The sequence below is a fragment of the Leucopleurus acutus genome (assembly GCF_964270905.1).
Source record: "Leucopleurus acutus genome assembly, chromosome: 15".
Classification (NCBI taxonomy): domain Eukaryota; kingdom Metazoa; phylum Chordata; class Mammalia; order Artiodactyla; family Delphinidae; genus Leucopleurus; species Leucopleurus acutus.
In genome coordinates, this window is record NC_139157.1 from 70,936,569 (window position 1) to 70,961,376 (window position 24,808).

The 24,808-nt window shown below is 41.1% G+C and overlaps 1 protein-coding gene across 1 annotated transcript in view; it reads right to left on the reverse strand.

Moving 5' to 3' along the window:
- Positions 1 to 14,373, reverse strand: part of MRAP2 (melanocortin 2 receptor accessory protein 2) — a gene marked incomplete at both ends in the record, with an annotated part of 39,201 nt that extends 24,828 nt beyond the window's left edge. Inside the window, one exon of the mRNA XM_082855552.1 lies at positions 14,247 to 14,373. Coding sequence (XP_082711678.1) covers positions 14,247 to 14,373 — 127 coding nt within the window. The remainder of the gene's footprint in view (positions 1 to 14,246) is intronic.
- Between the last annotated feature and the right edge of the window lie 10,435 nt (positions 14,374 to 24,808).

The window sequence follows — 24,808 nt, forward strand, 5'->3', positions numbered from 1 at the left end:
TCAACAAAGAAAGAGAAAATATAAGAAAGTACTAAACAGAAGTTAAAGAGCTGAAGAATATAATAACTGAACTGAAAAACAAACTAGAGGGGTTCAACAGCAGACTGGATGAAGCAGAACACACCAGGAAGACAAAGCAATGGAACCCACTAAGACACAGGAGCAAAAACAAAAAAAAGAATTTTAAAAAGTAAAGATATCTCAAGGGACTTTTGGAACAATGTCAAGCAGGATAACATTCACATTATAGGGGTCCAAAAGGAGGAGAAAGGGCCAGAAAGCTTATCTGAAGAAATATTAGCTGAAAACTTTCCTAGTCTGAAGAAGGAAATAGACATCCAGGTCCAGTAAGTCTAGAGAGTTCCAAATAAGATGAACCCAAAGAGATCCACACCAAGACACACCATAATTAAAATGATAAAAGGCAAAGTTAAAGAGAGAATCTTAAAAGTAGCTAAAACAAAACAAAACAAAAAACTTTCATATACGAGAGAAACCCCATAAGGCTATCAGTAACTTTTTCAGCAGAAACTTAGCAGGTGAAGGGAGTGGCATGACATATTCAAAGTGCTGAAAGGAAAAAAATTCCAACCAAAAGTTCTCTACCTGACAAGGTTATCATTCAGAATTGAAGAGTTTAAGGGTTTCCCAGATAAGCAAAACCTAGAGGAGTTCATCACCGTTAAACTGGACTTACAAAAAATGATAAAGAGACTTCTTTAAGCTAAAAAGAAATGGCATTGATTAATAACATAAAAACATTGAGTAAAAATCTCACGAGAATAGGTAAGTCAGTAGTAAAGGTAATGGATCAATCACTTATAAAGCAAGAATGAAGATTAAAAGACAAAAAAATAGAAAAATTAACTAAAACTAAAATAATTAGTTAAAGTATGCATAAAATAAAAAATGTAAAAGATGTCATAAATATAGATATATAGATGTACATATACATCTATATAGATGTCATAAAGATGTCAAAAAATATAAAACATGAGGGAGGGAGTAAAAAAAAAAGTAACCTTCTGGAATGTGTTCAAATTTAAGTTGTTATCAACCTAAAACAGACCATTATATGCATAGGGTGTCATATGTAAACCATGGTAGCCACAAACAAAAACTTATAGTAAATACACAAAAGAAAGAGGAATTAACCTAAACATAACACTAAAGACAGCCATGAAACCACAAGGGGAGAGACAAAGAGAAAAAGAAACAGAGAGGAACTACAAAAACAATCCGAAAATAATTAACAAAATGGCAATAAGTACATATCTATCAGTAATTACTTTAAATGTAAGTGGACTAAATTGTCCAATCAAAAGACACAGAGTGACTGAATGGATAAAAAAACAAGACCCATCTGGATGCTGCCTACAAGAGATCCACTTCAGAAGTAAGGACACACACAAATTAAAAGTGAAAGGATGAGGAAAGATAGTCCATGCAAATGGAAACTAAAAGAAAGCTGGTATAGCTATACTCATGTCATACAAAATAGACTTTAAAACAAAGAATGTAATAAAAGACAAAGAGGATATATATAATGATAAAGAGGTCAATGCAGCAAGAAGATGTAACACTTAAAAAATACATATGCACCCAATATAGGAGCTCCACAATACATAAAGCAAATATTAACAGGCCTAAGGAGTGAAATTAACATCAACAAACTAACAACAGTAGGGGACTTTAACACCCCACTTACATCAGTGGATACATCATTCAAACAGAAAATCAATAAAGAAACATTAGGCTTAAACGACACATTAGAGCAGACAGATTTAATAGATATATACAAAGCATTTCATCCAAAAGCAGCAGAGTACCCATTCTCAGGTGCACATGGAACACTCTCCAGGCTAGATAACATGTTAAACAAGCCAAAAAACACGTCTCAATAAATTCAAGAAGTTTGAAATCATATTAAGCATCTTTCCCAACCACAATGGTATAAAACTAGAAATCAAATATGGGAAGAAAACTGTAAAAACCACAAAAATGTGAAGATTAAACAACATTTAATCTGAACAACCAATGAATCTTTGAAGAAATCAAAGGAGAAATTAAAAATACCTAAAGACAAATGAAAACAAAAATATGACATACTAAAATCTAGAAGAGGCAGCAAAAGCGATTCTAAGAGGGAAGTTCATAGCAATACAGGCCTACCACGAGAAACAAGAAAAATCTCAAATAAACAATCTAACATTACACCTAAAGGATCTAGAAAACAAAGAACAAAGTTCAAAGTTGGCATTAGGAAGGAAATAATAAAGATCAGACCCAAAATAAATGAAAAAAATAGAAAGGATTAATGAAACTAAGAGCTGGTTCTTTGAAAAGATAAACAAAATCAACAAGCCAACAGCTAGACTAACCAAGAAAAAAAACAGAGAAGAATCAAATAAAGTCAGAAAGGAAAGAGGAGAAATTACAACTGATACCACAGAAATAGAAAAGATTATAAGAGACTCCTAGGAACAACTATATACCAACAAATTCAACAACCTAGAAGAAATGAATAAGTTTCTAGAAACACACAATCTTCTAAGACTGAATTATGGAGAAATAGAAAATCTGAATAGACCAATTACTAATAAGGAGATTGAATCAGTGATTTTACAAAACTTCCAAACAAACAAAAGTATAGGACCAGGCGACTTCACTGGTGAATCCTACGAAACATTCAAAGAAGATTTAATACCTATGCTTTTCAAACTGTTCCAAAAAAATTAAGAGGAGGAAATGTTTCCAACTCATTTTACAAGGCCATATTATCCTGATACCAAAACCAGACAAGAATACCAAGGGAAAAAAAAATCACACGCCAATATCTTTGACGAAAATAGATGCAAAAATCTTCAACAAAACATTAGCAAAGTGAATTTAACATACATTAAAAAGATCATACACCATGAACAAGAGGGATTTATTTCAGGGATGCAAAAATGGTTCAGTATCTGCAAATCAATCAACATGATACACCACATTAACAGGATGAAAGATAAAAATCACATGATCATATCAATCGTTGCATAAAAAGCATTTGACAAAAGTCGACATCCATTTACAAGAACTCTCAACAAAGTGACTATATTAATAGACATTTCTCCAAAACGACATACAGATGACCAATAGGCACATGAAAAGATGCTCAACATCACTAATTATTAGAGAAATGCAAATCAAAACTACAATGAGGTACCACCTCACACCAGTCAAAATGACCATCATTAAAAAGCCTACAAATAACAAGTGTTGAAGACGGTGTGGAGAAAAGGGAACCCTCCTACACTGTTGGTGGGAATGTAAGTTGGTGCAGCTGCTATGGAAAACAGCACAGAGGTTCCTCAGAAAACTAAAAATAGACCTACCATATGATCCAGCAACCCCACTCCTACCCAGACAAAAGTATAATTCAAAAAGATACATGCACCCCTATGTTCATAGCAGAACTATTCACAACAGCCAAGACATGGAAACAACCTAAATGTCCATTGACAGATGAATGGATAAAGAAGATGGGGTACATATATACAATGGAATATTACTCAGCCATAAAAAAGAATGAAATAATGCCATTTGCAGCAACATGGATGCAGCTAGAGATGATCACACTAAGTGAAATAAGTCAGAAAGAGAAAGACAAATACTATATGATATGACATATGTGTGGAATCTAAAATATGGCACGAATGAACTTATCTACAAAGTAGAAATAGACTCACAGCTATAGAGAACAGACTTGTGGTTGCCAAGGGGGAGGGGGGAGGGAGAGGGATCAAGTTAGAGTTTGAGGTTGGTAGATGCAAACTATTACATTTTGAATGGATAAACAACAAAGTCCTACTGTATAGCACAGGGAACTATATCCAATCTCCTGGGATAAACCATAATGGCAAAGAATGCATGTACGTGTATAACTGAGTCATTTTGCTATACAGCAGAGACTGGCACAACACTGTAAATCAACTATACTTTAATTTTTTAAAAAAGTATCATCTAAGTACCAAATAGAAACACCATGTTTTTCAGGGCTGTTTATAGGAGAGCAAAGCTTTTTTGGTACAACTTAATACGGCTTATAAACTTATATAATGTTCTCTTGAATGAGTTCTTGGATGCAATTTGCTGAGATTAAATGTAACAGGATAGCATGGGGAAAAAAAGTGGGTATGGAGGAAATATACCTCAACTTAATAAAAGCCATGTATCAATATAACAAACCCACAGCTAACATCATACTCAACAGGGAAAAACTGAAAGCTCTTCCTCTAAGACCAGGAACAAGACTAGGATGCCCACACTTGGCACTTTTATTCAACATAGTATTGGAAGTCTTAGCAATTAGACAAGAAAAAGAAATAAAAAGCATCCAAACCGAAAAGGAACAAGTAAAACTTTCACTATTTGCAGCTGACATGGTACTATATGTAGGAAACCCTGAAGACTCCACCAAAAAACTGTTACAACTATAAAAATGAATTCAGGAAACTTGCAGGATACAAACTCAATATACAGAAACTCTGGTATTTCTATACACTGATAATGAACTATCATAAGTAGAAATTAAGAAAACAATTCCATTTACAATTGTATCAAAAAGAATAATATACCTAAGAATAAATTTAACCAAGGAGGTGAAAATCTCTATGCTGAAAACTGTAAGACTCTGACAAAAAAAAACCTGAAGAAGACACAAATAAATGGAAAGATATTCTGCATTCAAGGATTGGAAAAATTAACATTGCTAAAATGTCCATACTATGCAAAGCAATCTACAGATTCAATGCCATCCCTAATGAAATACCAATGACATATTTCACAGAACTAGAACAAATAATTCTAAAATTTGTATGGAACCACAAAAGATCCTGAATAGGCAAAGCAATCTTGAGAAAGAACACACCTGGAGGAATCATACTCCCTGATTTCAAAATATACTACAAAGCTATAGTATCAAAACAGTATGATATTGGCATAAAAACAGACACACAGATCAATGAAGAAAAGAGAGAGCCCAGAAATAAACCCACACGTATATGGACAATTAATCTATGACAGTGGAGCCAAGGACATAGTATGGGGAAAGGACAGTCTCTTCAATAAATGGTGTTGGGAAAACTGGACAGCCACATGCAAAAGAATGAAACTAGATCACTATCTTATACCATACACAAAAATTAACTCAAAATGGACTAAAGGCTTGACTATAAGATCTGAAACCATAAGATTTCTAGAAGAAAACATAGGTGGTAACCTTATTGACATCATTCTTAGTGATGTTTTTAGAGATCTGACTCCAAAGGCAAGGGAAACAAAAGCAAAATAAATAAATGGGACTACATCAAACTGAAAAGCTTCTGCACAGTGAAAGAAACCATCATCAAAACAAAAAGGCAGCCTACTGAATGGGAGAAATCTGTAAATCATATATGCAAAAGGGGTTAATATAAAAAATACAGAGAACACAGACAATACAACAACAAAAAACACACACAACTCTATTAAAAAATGGGCAGAGGATCTGAATAGACATCTTTCCAAAGAAGATATACAGATGGCCAAAAGGCACATGAAAAGATGTTCAATATCACTAACTGTTAGAGAAATTCAAATCAAAACCACTATGAGATATCACCTTACAACTGTTAGAATGGCTCTCAAGACAAGAAATAGCAAGTGTTTGAGAGGATGAGAAGAAAAGGGAACACTTGAGCGCTACTGGTAGGAATGTAAATTGGTGCAGCCACTATACAAAACAGTATGGAGATTCCTCAAAAAATTAAGAATAGAACTACCATATGATCCAACTACTCTACTTCTAGGTATTTATCTGAAGAATATGAAAACACTAATTCGCAAAGATGTATAAACACCTATGTTCATTGCAACATTATTTTTTTAATTTAATTTTTTTTATACAGCAGGTTCTTATTAGTTATCCATTTTATACATATTGGTGTATATATGTCAATCCCAGTCTCCCAATTCATCCCACCTCTCCCCCCCTGCCCCGCCACTTTCCCCCCTTGGCTCTTTCATATTTTTCATCATTAGTGTATAGGAATGCAAGAGATTTCTGTGCATTAATTTTGTATCCTGCAACTTTACCAAATTTATTGATTAGCTCTAGTAGTTTTTTAGTGGCATCTTTAGGATTCTCTATGTATAGTATCATGTCATCTGCAAACAGTGACAGTTTTACTCTTCTTTTCCAATTTGTATTCCTTTTATTTCTTTTTCTTCTCTGACTGCCGTGGCTAGGACTTCCAAAATTTTGTTGAATAATAGTGATGAGTGGATATGCTTGTCTTGTTCCCGATCTTAGAGGAAATGCTTTCAGTTTTTCACCATTGAGAATGATGTTTACTGTGGGTTTGTCATATATGGCTTTTAATATGTTGAGGTAGGTTCCTCCTATGCCCACCTTCTGGAGAGTTTTTATCATAAATGGGTGTTGAATTTTGTCAAAAGCTTTTTATGCATCTACTGAGATGATCATATGGTTTTTCTCCTTCAGTTTATTAATATGGTGTATCACATTGATTGATTTGTGTATATTGAAGAATCCTTGCATCCCTGGGGTAAATCCTACTTGATCATGGTGTATGATCCTTTAATGTGTTGTTGGATTCTGTTTGCTAGTATTTTGTTGAGGATTTTTGCATCTATATTCATGAGTGATATTGGTCTGTCATTTTCTTTTTTTGTAGTATCTTTGTCTGGTTTTGGTATCAAGGTGATGGTGGCCTCATAGAATGAGTTTGGGAGTGTTCCTTCCTCTGCAATTTTTTGCAAGAGTCTGAGAAGGATGGGTGTTAGCTCTTCTCTAAATGTTTGATAGAATTCACCTGTGAAGCCATCTGGTCCTGGGCTTTTGTTGGAAGATTTTTAATCACAATTTCAATTTCAATACTTGTGATTGATCTGTTCATATTTTCTATTTCTTCCTGGTTCAGTCTTGGAAGCTTATACTTTTCTAAGAATTTGTCCATTTCTTCCAGGGTGTCCATTTTATTGGCATAGAGTTGCCTGTGGTAGTCTCTTAGAATGCTTTGTATTTCTGTGGTGTCTGTTGTAACTTCTCTTTTTTCATTTCTAATTTTAATGATTTGAGTCCTCTCCCTCTTTGTCTTGATGAGTCTGGCTAATGCTTTATCAATTTTATCTTCTCAAAGAACCAGCTCTTAGTTTTATTGATCTTTGCTTTGTTTTCTTTGTTTCTTTTTCATTTATTTCTGCTCTGATCTTTATGATTTCTTTCCTTCTACTAACTTTGGGTTTTGTTTGTTCTTCTTTCTCTAGTTCTTTTAGGTGTAAGCTTAGATTGTTTATTTGAGATGTTTTTATTGTTTCTTTTTTCCTTTTTTTTTTTTTTTTTTTGTGGTACACGGGCTTCTCACTGTTGTGGCCTCTCCCGTTGCAGAACACAGGCTCCGGACACGCAGGCTCAGTGGTCATGCTCATGGGCCTAGCCACTCCGCAGCATGTGGGATATTCCTGAACGAAGGCACGAACCCATGTCCCCTGCATCGGCAGGCAGACTCTCAACCGCTGCACCACCAGGGAAGCCCATTTGTTGTTTCTTGAGGTAGGATTGTATTGCTATAAACTTCCCTCTTAGAACTGCTTTTGCCACATCCCATAGGTTTTGGATCATCATGTTTTCATCATTATTTGTCTCTAGGTATTTGATTTCCTCTTTGATTTCTTCAGTGATCTCTTGGTTATTTAGGAACGTATTGTTTAGCCTCCATGTGTTTGTGTTTTTTACGTTTTTTCCCCTGTAATTGATATCTAATCTCATAACGTTGTGGTCAGAAAAGATGCTTGATATGATTTCAATTTCCTTAAATTTACTGAGGCTTGATTTGTGACCCAAGATGTGATCTATCCTGGAGAATGTTCTGTGCGCACTTGAGAAGAAAGTGTAATCTGCTGTTTTTGGATGGAATGTCCTATAAATATCAATTAAATCTATCTGGTCTATTGTGTCATTTAAAGCTTGTGTTTCCTTATTAACTTTGTTTGGATGGTCTGTGCCTTGGTGTAAGTGAGGTGCTAAAGTTCCCCACTATTATTGTGTTACTGTGATTTCCTCTTTTATAGCTGTTAGCAGTTGCCTTATGTATTGAGGTGCTCCTATGTTGGATGCATATATATTTATAATTGTTATATCTTCTTCTTGGATTGATCCCTTGATCATTATGTAGTGTCCTTCCTTGTCTCTTGTAACATTCTTTATTTTAAAGTCTATTTTATCTGATATTGAGTATTGCTACTCCAGCTCTCTTTGGATTTCCATTTGCATGGACTATCTTTTTCCACCCCCTCACTTTCAGTCTGTAAGTGTCCCTAGGTCTGAAGTGGGTCTCTTGTAGACAGAATATATATGGGTCTTGTTTTTGTATCCATTCAGTGAGGCTGTGTCTTTTGGTTGGAGCATTTAATCCATTCACGTTTAAGGTAATTATCGATATGTATGTTCCTGTGACCATTTTCTTAATTGTTTTGGCTTTGTTTTTGTAGGTCCTTTTCTTCTCTTGTGTTTCCCACTTAGAGAAGTTCCTTTAGCATTTGCTGTAGAGCTGGTTTGGTGGTGCTGAATTCTCTTAGCTTTTGCTTGTCTGTAGAGCTTTTGATTTCTCCATCGAATCTGAATGAAATCCTTGCCAGGGAGAGTAACCTTGGTTGTAGGTTCTTCCCTTTCATCACTTTAAATGTCATTCCCCTCCCTTCTGGCTTGTAGAGTGTCCACTGAGAAATCAGCTGTTAACCGTATGGGAGTTCCCTTGTATGTTATTTGTTGTTTTTCCCTTGCTGCTTTCAATACTTTGTCTTTAATATTTGCCAATTTGATTACTATGTGTCTTGGCGTGTTTCTCCTTGGGTTTATCCTGTGTGGGACTCTCTGTGCTTCCTGGACTTGGGTGGTTATCTCCTTTCCCAGGTTAGGGAATTTTTTGACTATAATCTCTTCAAATATTTTCTTGGGTCCTTTCTCTCTTTCTTCTCCTTCTGGGACCCCTAAAATGTGAATGTTGTTGCATTTAATGTTGTCCCAGAGGTCTCTTAGGCTGTCTTCATTTATTTTCATTCTTTCTTCTTTATTCTGTTCTGCAGCAGTGAATTTCACTATTCTGTCTTCCAGGTCACTTATCCATTCTTCTGCCTCAGTTATTCCGCTATTGATTCCTTCTAGTGTATTTTTCATTTCAGTTACTGTATTGTTCATCTCTGTTTGTTTGTTCTTTAATTCTTCTAGGTCTTTGTTAAACATTTCTTGCATCTTCTCGATCTTTGCCTCCATTCTTTTTCCGAGGTGCTGGATCATCTTCACTATCATTATTCTGAATTCTTTTTCTGGAATGTTGCCTATCTCCACTTCATTTAGTTGTTTTTCTGGGGTTTCATCTTGTTCCTTCATCTGGTACATAGCCCTCTGTCTTTTCATCTTGTCTATCTTTCTGTGAATGTGGTTTTTGTTCCACAGGCTGCAGGATTGTAGTTCTTCTTGCTTCTGCTGTCTGCCTTCTAGTGGATGAGGCTATCTAAGAGGCTTGTGCAAGTTTCCTGATGGGAGGGACTGGTGGTGGGTAGAGCTGGCTGTTGCTCTGGTGTGCAGAGCTCAGTAAAACTTTAATCCACTTGTCTGCTGATGGGTGGGGCTGGGTTCCCTCCCTGTTGCTTGTTTGGCCTGAGGCAACCCAACACTGGAGCCTACCAGGGCTCTTTGGTGGGGCTAATGGTGGACTCTGGGAGCACTCACGCCAGGAGTACTTCCCAGAACTTCTGCTGCCAGTGTCCTTGTCCTCATGGTGAGACAGAGCCACCCCCTGCCTCTGTAGGAGATGCTCCAATACTAGCAGGCATGTCTGGTTCAGTCTCTATGGGGCCACTGCTCCTTCCCCTGTGTCCCGATGCACACACTACTTTGTGTGTGCCCTCCAAGAGTGGAGTCTCTGTTTCCCCCAGTCCTGTCGAAGTCCTGCAATCAAATCCCGCCAGGCTTCAAAGTCTGATTCTCTAGTAATTCCTCCTCCCGTTGCCGGACCCCCAGGTTGGGAAGCCTGACGTGGGGCTCAGAACCTTCTCTCCAGTGGGTGGACTTCTGTGGTATGAGTGTTCTCCAGTTTGTGAGTCACCCACCCAGCAGTTATGGGATTTGATTTTATTGTGATTGTGCCCCTCCTACCATCTCATTGTGGCTTCTCCTTTGTCTTTGGATGTGAGGTATCTTTTTTGGTGAGTTCCAGCATCTTCCTGTCGATGACTGTTCAGCAGTTAGTTGTGATTCCAGTGCTCTCACAAGAGGGAGTGAGAACACGTCCTTCTACTCTGCCATCTTGAACCAATCCACAGCATTATTTATAATAGCAAAGATTTGGAAACAACCTAAGTGTCCATCAGTGGATGAATGGATAATGAAGATGGTACAAACACACAGAGAAAATGGAATATTACTCAGTCATAAAAAAGAATGCAGTGTTGCCATTTGAGACAATATAGATAGACCGTGAGGGTATTATGTTAAGTGAAATACACTAGAGAAAAGAAAATACACTAGAGAAAGACAAATACTGTATAATTTCACTCATATGTGGAATCTAAAACAAACTAACAAAACAAACAAAAAATTGATAGACACAGAAAACAGATCAGTGGTTATCAGAGGGGAAGGGAGTTAGGGGACAGGTGAAATGGGTAAAAGGGGTCAACTGTATGGTGATGGTGGATAACTAGACCTTTGGTGATGATCACTTTGTAGTGTACACAGATGTTAAATATAATTTTGTACACCTGACACTTACATAATGTTATGTACCAATTTTACCTCAATTAAAAATAAAAGACTCCCACTAGAGAGACAAGCCTCCTAAACATCTAGCTCTGAAAGCAGACAGGGCTTGTGTCCATGAGAATCCAAGGTTATAGCAAACAAAGGAGCAGTTCTTCATGAGCACACATGACTATCTCCCCAGGGCTCAGTGCAGGGGGAGCAGGCAGAAACACCCATTTCCCAGTCTTTCTCTGAAAGGGGTTTATCTGCTTACTTTAGAAGATGATGCCTGAGGGCCAGACTTCTAATTTATCAGGCATCTAGGGGCCAGCTGTGATCCTTCCCAGGGACCAGTGAAGCCAATGGATACTTCCCTGCCTTCTTCCTCTAGCCCACTCCAATAATAAAAAACCAAGTTGTCAGTATCTCCCTGGAAGGAGCTTTTATACAAGTCTGGCGCCCCAGCTTTTGCAGCTGCTGTCCAAGGGACTGCCTGACATCCTAGCTCTGATAGCCACGAGTCCGACAGGACTGTAGTTCTTAAAAAGCCTGACAGCACCCTTCCATGGCTCTCCACCAGGCTCAGCACAGAAGGAGCAGACAAAATGCCCATTTCCCAGTTTCTCCCTGGGAAGAATTTAACTATTTACTCTGCAGCTGCTGCCTGAGGTTCTGCTTCTAATCAGACTGCATCTAGGCACTGACCACAATCCTCTCCTTCCAGACACAGACAGGTCTGGACACACCCTCAGTTACTAGGAGCTACTAATACAAATAAGTTTGCTTGAACAATCACACAAGTTTGAGAGAAAACTAAGATCTCAGGCCTGGCTGAATGACAAGGTTCATTTGCTATATAAGACCACTCTGCTAGACTGGGAGTGGTGGCTCTTTTATCTAATGCACAGAAACCAAAACAGAGAGTCAAGGAGACTGAAGAAATAGAGGAATATATTCCAAACAAAAGAATAAGATAAATCTCCAGAAACAGACCTTAGTGAGAATTCAAAATAACGGTCATAGACATAGGGGTAAGCTCCTTGACATCACTCTTGGCAATGAGTTTTTGGATTTAACACCAAAAGCAAAGGGAACAAAGGCAAAAATAAACAAGTGGGAGTACATCAAACTAAAAAGCCTCTGCACAGGGCTTCCCTGGTGGCGCAGTGGTTGAGAGTCCGCCTGCCGATGCAGGGCACATGGGTTCGTGCCCCGGTCCGGGAAGATCCCACATGCCGCGGAGCGGCTGGGCCCGTGAGCCATGGCCGCTGAGCCTGCGTGTCCGGAGCCTGTGCTCCACAGCGGGAGAGGCCACAACAGTGAGAGGCCCTCGTACCGTGCAAAAAAAAAAAAAAAAAAAGCCTCTGTACAGCAAAGGAAACCATCGACAAAATGAAAAGGCAAATTATGGAATATGAGAAAACATTTGCAAATCACATATCTGGTAAGGGGTTAATATCCAAAATATACAAGGAACTCATACAACTCAATAGCAAAAAAACAATGCAATTTAAAAATGGGCAAAGGGCCTGAATAGACATTTTTCCAAAGAAGATATCCAAATGGTCCACAGGTACATGAAAATGTGGTCAACATTGCTAATCTTTAGAAAAATGCAATTCAAAACCTCAAGGAGATATCATCTCACCACTGTTAGAATGTCTGTTACCAAAAAGACAAGAGATAACAACTGTTGGTGAGGATGCGGAGAAAAGGGAGCCCTTGTGCATTGTGGGTAGGAATGTAACTGGTGCAGCCACTATGAAAAACAGCATGAAATTTCCTCAAGAAATTAAAAGTAGAACTACCATATCATCCAGCTTTCCCATTTCTGGATATATATCCAACGGAAATGAAAGCGTTATCTTGAAGAGGTTATCTATACTCCCATGTTCATTGTAACATTATTCACAATAGCCAAGGTATGGAAACAACCTAACTGTCTATTCATGGATGAATGGATTAATTAAATGTTATAGATAGACAGATAGATAAATAGATATTTGAGTATTATTTGGCCTTTAAGAAGAAGGAAATACTGTCATTTATGACAAGATTTGTGAAACTGGAGGGCATTATATGAAGCGAAATAAGCTAGACAGAGAAAGACAAATAGTGCATGATACCACTTATATGTAGACTCTAAAAAAAAGAAAAGAAGTCGAACTCATAGAAATAGAGCAGAAAAGTGGTTGCCAGGGGCTGGGGGATTGGGGAAATCAGGAGAGGTTGGTAGAAGAGTATAAACTTTCAGCTATAAGATGAATAAGATCTAAGGATCTAATGTATAACATGGAAAGTATAGTTGATAACACTGTTTCGTACAATTGAAATTTGCAAGGGAATAGAACTTAAATGTTCTCACCAATGAATAAACAATCAAACAAATACATACCTGAGGTGATGGATGTGTTAATTAACTCGACGGGGGCGGGGGGGGGGGGAATCTTTTCACAATATATAAAATATATCAAATTATCACTTTGTATACTTTAAATATATTACAATTTTATTTGTCAAGTATACCTCAATGAAGCTGAAAAAAATAGAAAGCCCACTTTGCAAGTAGGAGTGAGGAACCATGAATGCCAAGACAGCTTAGTGTGGCAGCGGCCAGGAAACACAAAAGAAGTGAAAGCATTTCCTTTGCCACATTTGCATCTTCAATTCTAGTCTCTCTTGTATTTCCTAACATGTTCCATTAAGCTGAGCCAGATAAGAACCTACGACTTTTATGGTGCTGCAGACACTCATTCTGAAACAAGCAAACATCTCTGGAACATTTATGGGGTAACCACGACAGGACCCGGTAGTGGGCAGCACTTTCTGCTTATCATGTCAACTCTGTTTAAGTAAACTGAGCTGCTTCCTGCTGGCCAGTCAGCAGGCAGTTATGACTGGAGGTGGACGGTAACCTTTCATAGAGTTATATTTCCTTGCTCTGTGCTGGATCATTAATCACTCCAATAACACAAAGCACAACGCATGCCTATAACACAGAGCTGGGAATGACTGCGGGCTATTCTGGTCCATCACTACGAACACACACAGACAGACTGCTTTCCACAGCCCCAGAAACCCAGTGGGGCTGAAAGGATGTTGCGGACTGTTACAAGAGAAGGTTCTTCAAATTAGAGTTCCAGATTCTATTTGTGTACACATTTTTGATGGTCCAAATGTTCACATGGTTTCGGAGAGCTGGCATCATTAATTTTTTTAAAATCTCAATTTGAAAGTGACATTCATGTTCCGCCACTAAGGGAATCTTTCAAGTTCTTCGTCACTCATATTATACATCCTTGAGCAATAAGCCTACATTTGGAGGGGGTGCTTTCCAGGGATTTGGGGGTAGAGGACAGATTTCTATAAAAAGAATGTTCAGGAAAAGTAAACACTGGCGATTTCACAGGTTAAAGCGAACACACATCATGGGTACAATGGGGAATTGCACAAGACTTACATTTGTGAGCCTTCAGTCCTTCAAAGGAAACTGGTCCAATCTCATAATACTCATATTCCCAGGTGTAATCAGAATCAGATGCAGATTGATGGGACGTCCCATTAGAAACTAACCTCTGGGCAGACATCTCCACCTGCAGAAATGGAGAAAGGCGAGTGTAGAGTCTGTTAACGCATCCACATTGTCCTTGACCCCGTTCAGGAGGTCAGCAGGCAACGGCCTCAGGGAGGTCCTATCCACCAGGTCAGGGACAGCCCTCCCTGGCTGCCTGCATTCCCAGTGGCCATTACTTCCTTTTATCTCTCCACGAGACTGGTATGCATTATTTGCAACCAGAGGCCATGTCTTCTTTCATGGTTGTTCCCCCAGAACTTAACCCAGTGCCTGGCACATAACCAACTTCCAATAACTGATGAAAGAAGGAAGTAAGGAGGGGGAGAGGGTATCAAAATCTCTGAGCTCACGACTTCAGCCACATCACCTGTCACCACCTATGCAGAGCCTACAGAGAATAACTAAAATCAGTATCAGAAGAGAAGAAGCCCAGTAGATGTCTACTGGGCACCTACCATGCAAAAGTAAAGACATGGGACCTATGTCTTATGAAATAGGGGTGGAGAAAAAAGAAGGGGACAACAAAAGTCACATCATTGGAGAAGATCCTCAGTGGAATCCCTATCTTGGTCACTGCTAACTCCTGAAATCTGTCCTATTTTCAGGATGTCCCAATGCCTTGTTTGTTATCATTTGAGATTTTAAAATGCTGACTTCTTTGTGAGACGAGGTTGTACTGTGCAGCATGGATACCAAAGGCAACAGGTGCACAGAGCCAATATTCAGTACTGAGCATCTGCTGTGTGTGAGGCACCATACATTGTGGGCTAGGAGGAGATGCTAGACCAGGACTCCAGAGACCTCCCCTCATAATGGGGAAAGAACACTAAGTGACAACAGTGATATAAGGGGAAATCCGAATAAAGTACCAGCCAAAACCAAGATCCACTGAGCAGTATAACCACTAGATCCCACTCCACAAGAGCTTTCTGAAGCTCGCCTTCTCCCACCCGCCATGGGGCAGTACCACCCACCACTGCCATTAGGGCACAACCCCCAGAGAAACTGAGGCAAAACCAGCAGCAGCCCTCTGGCCCAAGGCACGAGTCTCACCTTTCCGTCTTCCGTTCTTCCCCAGGCCAGTCCTGGACCCCATAGAAACAGACTCCAACCCCTCACATTCTATTGTTCAAAAGATGGTGTGCTATGACCCAGAGACGCATGCCAGTGTCAGAGTTAGAGGGTGACCCTGAGTGCCCACCCAGGCGAATCACTCCTCCAAAGGTAGAAGAGAATGTGCCAATGGTCCTTTGGGAAAGAAAGCTACACCAATGTCAAGAAGAGCTGACCTTTGAGTAAGGATTCAGTTACCTTCCTAATACCGGCACAGAAATAACATAAACTCATTACCACCATATCTTCTTTGGCACTTCTAGTATTTGAACAAGAGTTGATTTCCCTCGACGATGAAATAGACGAGGGTCTTCATCGTTGTTTTCTCTCCATTTGCTATGCTGCCAGGGAAGACACTTCAGCTCTCCCAGCCACATTTTCCTCATCTGCAAAACCGACCGTCCTGACTTCCTGTTGTTGGCAGGAAGTGGTCTGGCTACAGTCACTAATTGACACCATCACCATCCACCTGGCCCACTTCTTGAGACCCCTGCTTTTTCTGCTTCTACTCTTACGGCTCCGTTGCAATCCATTCTCCACACATCAGCCAAAGATCTTTTAAAAAGACAAATTACCCTGTCACTCTTTTGCTTAGTACTTTTAAATGGCTTCCCATTGCTCCAAGGACAAAGTCTAAAATCCTTAAAATGTCTTACAAGGTCATGGCTTGAGCCCTGCTGTCTCCTCTCATCTTGCCTCCTTCCCTATACCAAGCCGCACTTGGATTTCTTGCAGTTCCTCAAATACTTCATGCTGTGCCCTGGAATGGGCACACATACTGTTCTCTCCGGCAGGAGTATTCCTCCTACCACTTCATCCTAACCCACCCCTCCTTCTCTGCATACTCTTGTCATCTACACCGGAATCATCAAATCCAGCCCACTACCTGTTTTTGTATAGCCTGCAAGTGAAAAATATTTTAATATATTTAACGGTTGGGGAAAAAAATCAAAACAATGATATTATTTCATGACCTGAGAGAATTATGTGAAATTCAAATATCAGAGTCCATAAATAAGGCTTTATTGGAACACAGCTACCCTCGTTTGTTTTTGTATCTTTTGTCTTCTCTAGCACTATAACAGCTGAGTAGTAGTGACAGAGATAGCAGAGCCGCAAAAACCTAAAACATTTACTTTCTGATATTTTATAGAAAAAGTTTACCAACCCCTCCCCGCCTTGAGAGCCATGGGAAAAAAATGATCTGAGCTTCTGTTTTCCCATCAGGAGAATGAAGGTGATAACAGTACCTACATCATGGAGTTGCTGTAAAGATTCAATGTGATGTTGCATGAAATGTGCATAGCCAGGACCCAGGTTGAGGTCAATCAAGAGTACCCAGCACTATTATTATAAGCTAAGAAGTGCTAGTCTGGGATAGAAAAGCCTAGGTTTATTCTTTAGACAACACCAACTCCCCTGTCAGCCAGTTCCTATCAACTTCACCATGTGGTTAACTGATCTGTGTGGTCTAGACAAATGAATAAAATTACTATAATAAAACATAAGTCAAAAGGCATTCGTTTCAATGGTTTAAAAATCATAATGAGAAACGTACATCATGGGATTCATGATGTTTCATCAAGTCAAAAATAAGGTAATAATGTCTCTTTTTTTAAGGAAAATACGATGAAGTCTGGTTTGAGCATATCATTTTTATTGGAAATCAGCATTACAGCCAATGTAATAAGCAGAGGGAGGCACTGGGCTTCGTCTGGTGTCAAAAATAGAAAATAGAAAAAAGTACATGAAACAATGGAGAAAATAAAGATGAGAGAGTGTTTTCCATGCTCTGAGCATCACTCCCCATGGCTATGCTCTTCTCCACATCCGTGCACAGTGGTTCCCCATCCGTGGCCGCCCAGGCCCATGGGGCCAGAGGGTCTTCCTATCGGCTCAGGAAGAAGCATTAGCACCACCTGCACAGGGCCAGCCAGGAACTAGCAAGCAAAATATCTGTATAAGAGTCAGATACCAAGAAGCATCAACCACTTACCTACCACAGAGAGAGTGTCTTTTCATTCCTTCTTTTTCTCTCCCTTACATCATTCCTGTTCTTCTAAGTGAACTATTTAAGGATGGAGGGAGACCATAGATGAAAAGGTCCTGAGAGTGGAAAGGCTGCCCTTTAAGAGAGGACACCTGACAGATGCCTGGAGACAAGAGGTTCTCTGGGGAAGCAGAATAGGATGCCGGCCACCCCGCTCCCACCCAAGCAGACACCGTTGTGGAGGACTTCAGATAAAAGGAGCGGCTTGTGTTTTCACTGGCTATTTCCTCTCAGTTCTTGAATTCCAGAGATAGATCTGGAGGACAGAACCTCTGGCTTCTGCTTTCACCTCGCACCCCTGAAAAAGTCCATGAGGTAATGTTTTCATGCAAGTCTCAGATCAACCAGCTTGGGCCATCACACGCACAAGGACAAACAACAAACAGAAGGCAGGATTTTGTATAATGTCCATTGTCGTAGTCCAGGGTTGCCTTTCTGAGCTTTGCAGACACAGAAGCTAGCACTGTTTCACCATTTGGAAACTGCCAGCATGTCTGGGTATCAGCCTCCAGAGGGTGATATTCTCATCACAGTGAGGAATGTCTGGGCCTTAACACGCACTGAGGGAGAGGCAGGGGGTGCGCACTGAGGCTTACTCACAGGGTGCTGGAATCAGACAGCTGCTCTCTTCAGAACGCGGCAAACAGGAAACGCAGACCTCGGTGTGCGGCTGCCCTCTGCACCCACTCTTCTCCTGCACTCCCCCTCCTGAGATTCTCTTAATGTCAGGTTTCTTCATAATATTAGCATCACTAAAAATAACTTCTTCCAGAGGAAACGTATCCCAAACAAGCCTCCGAGAGCTGCATGGAGACTAATTGATCTTTTGAGCGTCTTGCCAACAACAATAATGAAAAATTATGACTGCACCTCACAGCCCCACCTGAAAAAGAAGTTTACCGTTTCCAGGTGTGCACAGGGTAGCTTAGGCCAGCTTATGGGGGTGGGAGAGGGAGGGAAGACCTCAAATACAAACAGAGAGGGCTATTAGCAGGTCCCAGACACCTCTCACGGCAGTCTAAATAGCCCTCTTCTCCCACCCACCTTCCCAACACTTTCATCTCTCCTTTCTATTATCCAGTCTTTCCTCCTCCAACCCAGATTCCCACACCACTCCTGGGCACCCTCTTGCCTTCTTAAGGACAGGTCAAGCAATTCTCTCCACCTCCCTGAATTTGGGAAGATGTATATGGAGTGACTGAAAACTCTTCATCAATAGCCTTGGTGGGTCATGTTGGGTACATGGGCCAGGGGAGCTGTTTCCTTAGACCTGGACCTTCATTTCCATGTTAAGGGGTGGACATCAGCACGTGAGTTTTCCAAGTGGCCACCAACTCAGGCACGGGATTAGCACATTAAAGAGAGAACCAAAAGACGCCTATAAACCCTAAAAAATGAGCACATGTGCACGCACGCACACAAAACTGACAACACAGCCAGGAGGATACTCCAAGCAGCTGTTGGCCAGGCCACAGACCCAAAGACCCAAGGTGATCAGCTTGTATGGAGGCAGACCTAATGACCCATTTGGATTTGAGATCAAAATTCCCAATTGCAGTCATTCTATCTTCTTTCTGTTCAATTCCCAAATTCCAAAAGTGGGCATGCCACCCAGGATGCCAACCTCCATTCTGACCTGGGCCAAGAAGGTCTCATTAATTACTTATTCTTATCCCTTTCTTCCTTCTATTCCTAGGAACAACTATTCCCATCACAACAGAGAAGTCACACTCTTGACCCATCACCCTTTCTCTCTCCCAGCCAAGACATCCAAAAGACCAAAGGTCAAGTGCGGCCAGGCTACATTCTGGTCACTGAGGAGCCCAAGGTCAGAACTGCAGAAGCACAGCTTTAGAAGCTTAATTCCCTCATTGCGCAGAGGTCTGACCAGGCACCCAATCAGAACTGACGGTGCACTCAGCTTACCTGCATCTACGTGGGGAGGACCAAACAGAGCAAATGAGAGTCTGCAAGGTTATGAGTCGGGCTCATGGTTAGACCAGAGCCAGCTGGATATTCCTAAAGCATTTCTAAAAGGCACTACATCCCAGCAAGGAATCACGTTTGACCCCTAAAATCAGAACCTCCAAGGTCCCCTCCCAGGGCAGTGCTTAACAAACGCTGACATGGTCTTCTTCCCAGCACATGCTCTTTTCTATTGATTCCGTGCAAACCACATTCTACCTGCACTCGTCACTTTAATTCTCAAGTTTGCAGATTCCTTTTCTGTGAATCCATTTTAAGTCGGCAACTTCTTTTGAAGGTGTGGATTATTACTTTCTTCAGTTAAAGAGGCAATGCTTCCAGGACTTGAGACTTTAGTCCTCCTAGCTATTATCTTTTGACTTGAGCCTGCATCTTACCTTTGAAGTCTGAGATCCTGGCCACTCACTTCAGGGTAGAGATGTTACACACACACACACACACACACACACACACACACACACATACACACAGGGTTCCTCCTCCCTTCTCAAAAGGACATACCTCCCAAATTTCTCTACATTATCAAGGTTTATGCCTTCCTGGGTATTTCCTAGAAAGTACTCAGTTACTCAGCAGACTTCAAAAACGTGGTGGCTGACAGCTGGCAGAGAAATTCTGGATGCATCTGCCCCCTGCCTCTCCCTACTTCTCCACTGCCCAGCAGCAACTTATTTCTAGGAACAAAACATGGAACAAAAAGTGTTTGCAAGCCTTAAGATTTCCTGTCCGAATATCAGAATCAATGCCAATAGAAGAACAACTTCTACAACTAGAGACGAAACTTAATATTTTGTACAACTAGATATTCAGCCAATGCCTGAAATGCAGAGATGCTGAATTAACGAGCAGGCATCCCTCCTCCACCAGCTGTTGCCTCAAAGAGGACAAGAAGATAAGGGGTGGGTCCTACACCCACCTCCTCCAGTTATATTCCGGGCACCTACATAGTCGTAAGTAGGCTGAAAAGTACTTTTTAAAGTTGGTGCTTCCCGGCCCTGTGGTACTCCCTGGGTCAGCCCAGCAAACGGTTATTGCATGACCTACTGGAGGGGTGGGGGACACGATGGCTGTCCTTGAGCCCTTTGGAGGGGCCTCTGGAAATGATAACAGACCTCTGCAATACACCACACTACAGGCTATGCCAGGAGCGCACGAACCAATCCTCTGGTGGCATTCTCTTCCCTCTGGTCTCTTTTCCATCAGGGCAGGGGCCTCCCCTGCTTGCTCTCCGCTGTATTTCCAGCAACCCACCCAAAACCCGGCTCATATCAGACATGCAATAAGTACTTATCGAGTCGGTTTCTCATGATGTGGAAAAGCCACAACATTATCTTCTTTCACCCTTTCTCAACCCTAAACCCGAGAGCAGAGTTCTCCCATTCTAACAGAGACGTCAGCTGGACAGAGAGAAGAACATCAGGCCCACACACCCAAGAAAAACACCCAAGAAAGAGGCTGTAAAGGCTCCACCGGGGAAGGATGTCCCGAGAAGTGACAAGGCGCGGCTCTGAGATGCAGGTGGAGGTGGCAGGCACACTGCCCTCAGCTCTGCAGATGTAGGGGGCTGGGTTTCCGCAGTCCTCCAGGGCTGAGGCGGTCACGCTGACCAAGCAAAGGAGAATGATTTATAACCAGAGCATCCATTCGTGGAATTACAATAACCAACAAAACGGTCAAGCAGATCAGAGCACAAGTTTTACACAGTCTGGGAAACAAAAATGAAGATTATGTTCACCACGTTAGCTGGTGAATGTGGAATTAGGGCAAAGGACTCATGTTACATAATATGCCCCACTGCACACAAGACAGGATGCTGTGCTGTCTGTCTTGTATCCCAACACGGATGCCCTGTTGCAGCCACAAAGTGAGGACACGCTCACTGGTGGTGGGGTTGGTGTCCCCACCATGGAAATGTCATCCGCTTAGTGAACTCCTGTCTCTTTCTGGACCTTGCTTTTCTTGGTCTGGACTTCAAAATAGTCTAGGCATGTTGAGGACACCAGTAGAATCCCAAGTTGACCCCTCTCTCATAATTAGGGTTTTTTGGGTTCCTATTACTATTTATTTCTGCTTTATTCCTGAGCCTTCCATAAAAGTACGGCAGAAGATCTAAATAGACGTTTCTCCAAAGAAGACATACAGATGGCCAAAAAGCATGTGAAAAGATGCTCAACATCACTAAATATCAGAGAAGCACAAATCAAAACTACAATGCTGGAGAGGGTGTGGAGAAAAGGGATCCCTCCTGCACTGTTGGTGGGAATCTAAATTGGTGCAGCCACTATGGAGAACGGTATGGAGGTTCCTTAGAAAACTGAAAATAGAGCCACCATGTGATCCTGCAATCCCACTCCTGGGCATGTATCCGGAGAAAACCATAATTGGAAAAGAGTCATGTACCACAATGTTCATTGCAGCACTACAATGAAAAAGAATGAATATATGTATATGTATAACTGAATCACTTTGCTGTGCACCTGAAACTAACACAACATTGTAAATCAACTATACTCCAATGAAATTAATTTAAAAATAAATTAATTTTTTAAAATTACTTGAGTCAAGTCAAAGAACCAGCTATCAAAAAGCAGTGCTTCAGGGCTTCCCTGGTGGTGCAGTGATTGGGAGTCCGCCTGCCAATGCAGAGGACATGGGTTCGAGCCCTGGTCTGGGAAGATCCCACATGCCATGGAGCAACTAAGCCCATGCGCCACAACTACTGAGCCTGTGCTCTAGAGCCCGTGCACCACAACTACTGAGCCCGCGTGCCTAGAGCCCGTGCTCCACAACAAGAGAAGCCACTGCAATGAGAATCCTGTGCACCGCAACAAAGAGTAGCCCCCACTCGCTGCAACTAGAGAAAGCCCGCACGCAGCAACGAAGACCCAATGCAGCCCAAAATAAATAAATTTATTTTTTTTTAAAAATTGGTGCTTCATCATGAAATAACACTTCACACCCATTTGAATATGGCTATCATCAAACAAACAAAAAACCCCAAACCAGAAAACAGTTAAGTGTTAGCAAGGATGCAGAGGAATTGGAACGCTTGTGTGTTGTTGTTAGGAAGATAAAATGGTGCGGCTGCTATGAAAGATAGCATAGTGGTTCCTCAAAAATGTAAATATGGAATACCTTATGACCCAGCATTTCCACCTCGGGGTATATACCCCAAAGAACAGAAGCAGGAGTTCCAAGAGATATTGGTACCTCGCCATTGCAGCCTTATTCACAACAGCCAAAAGGAGGAAGCAATCCAAATGTACACTGCTGGATGAACAGATAAACAAAATGTAGTATGTACGTGCAACGGAATATTATTCAGCCTTAGAAAAGGAGGAAATTCAGACATATGCTACAACATGGATGAACCTTCAAAATATTACGCTAAGTGAAGCCAACCAGACACACAAGAACAGATATTGCATGGTTCTACTTACACGGGGTATCTAGAACACTCAGATTCTTAGAGACAGAAAGTAGAATGGTGGTTGCCAAAGGCTGAGAGAAGGGGGGAATGGAGAGTTTTTGTTTAATGGACACAGAGTTTCAGTTTCGGAAGATGAAAAACTTCTAGAGATGAATGGTGGTGATGGCTGCACAACACTGTGAACGCACCTAACGCCACTGAGTTGTACGCTTAAAGATGGTACATTTTAGGTTATGTATATTTCACTCACAAAATGTTCTAAAATTTTTTAAATAAGAAAAGAATAATAAAAATCAACATTTCCTGACCAATGTACTAGGGCTGGGGGAGGGTAACTGCGAGCTCCCCAAAGTGAAAGACCACCCCAGGGGACAAAAGATGGTGCTGGGACATCCAGGCACCCTCCCCGTGTGGGTCCTTCCTCCACGGCCAGCCTTCAAGGATCCAGCTTGGCTCTGTTCAAGAGCCCTTGTGGCACCTTCTTGCCAAGTAAAAGGAATACCCTGTCCAGGCTGTGAGGAATCACGCTTCCCTATGCCAGGGGATGCTGGCAGAATATTTATGCTGTGCCAGCCGTGGTCCTCCCATGGCTAGTCCTGGAAATAGACTGCTTCCCAGTCTCTCCTTTCTATAAGTTGCACCTCTTATGGTCCCTGTCATTAGCCCACTGCATTTCCGCCTAAGTCCACCACCAGTTATTCTTCCGAAGCTTCCAGGGCCTTCTCATGGATTACATTGAAAGTCTGTTGCTTCCCCAGGACAAAAAGGAAGTGCCTCAGTCTCATAAAGCCGGCTCCAGCCTCTGGGAAATGCTTCCTGGAGACCAGCTGGTTTCACGGACCCGGAAAATTGGGATGCTGACGTTTATATTTTGCCAAGTAAGGAAATGTGTAAAAAACAACTATCATTAACAATTATTAATTCATAGACAAAAAGTTATTTTAAGCACCCTCCAAGTATGAGAGATATAATCTCACAATAAAAATAGTCCTCTGCAAGAAAGGAAAGTCGGCTGTCTGGCATCAGTATTTTCGCAGCAAGCAGACAGTTCCATGCAGGTGTGCACTACATTGCCTCTGGCCACTGCACTCATGTGATAGCTACCTGGAATGGCTGAAATATTCACTCTCTCTGACAGCAAAGAGAAAGGACTAAAAGAGCTGTAGTGAAATTCCCTTCCAGACCTATGACTCTAGGGCTTAATAAAAGACTAAGTTGCTTTCCACTTGCATCACAAACTCAATGATGTGTGTGTGTTTGTGAAAACTGTGTGTGTATATATGTGTGTGTGTGTGTGTGTGTGTGTGTGTGTGTGCGTGCAGTACAATATGGATAAGGTCCTACTATGGGCTGAGTTGTGTCCCCCAAAATTTATAGGTTGAAATCCTAGCTCCCAATACCTTTGGATGTGACTATATTTGGAAACAGAGTCTTTAAAGAGGTACTGAAGTTAAAATGAGGCTGTTGGGATGAGCCCTAATGCCACCTGACTAGTGTCCTTATAAGAAGAGGCGATTAGGACACACAGAGAGACACCAGGAGCATTCATGCACAGGGACAAGCTGGAGAAGAGGCAGCAGAAAGACGGTCATCTATAAGCTAAACAGAGAGGACCAGAACAGATCCTTCCCTTACGGTCCTCAGAGGAAACCAATCCTGCTGACACCTTGATCTTGGACTTCCAGTCTCCAGAGCTGTGAGACAATGAATTTCTGTTGTTGAAGCCACTCAGATTCAGGTATTTTGTTACAGTGGTCCTAGCATACTAATACAGCTGCTGAAAGTAATTTTTTAAAACCAATGTTCTCTTTGATGAGTTAGTTAGACAAACCCTCCTAGAAAAGCCATTAAAAATAACTTACTTTATGC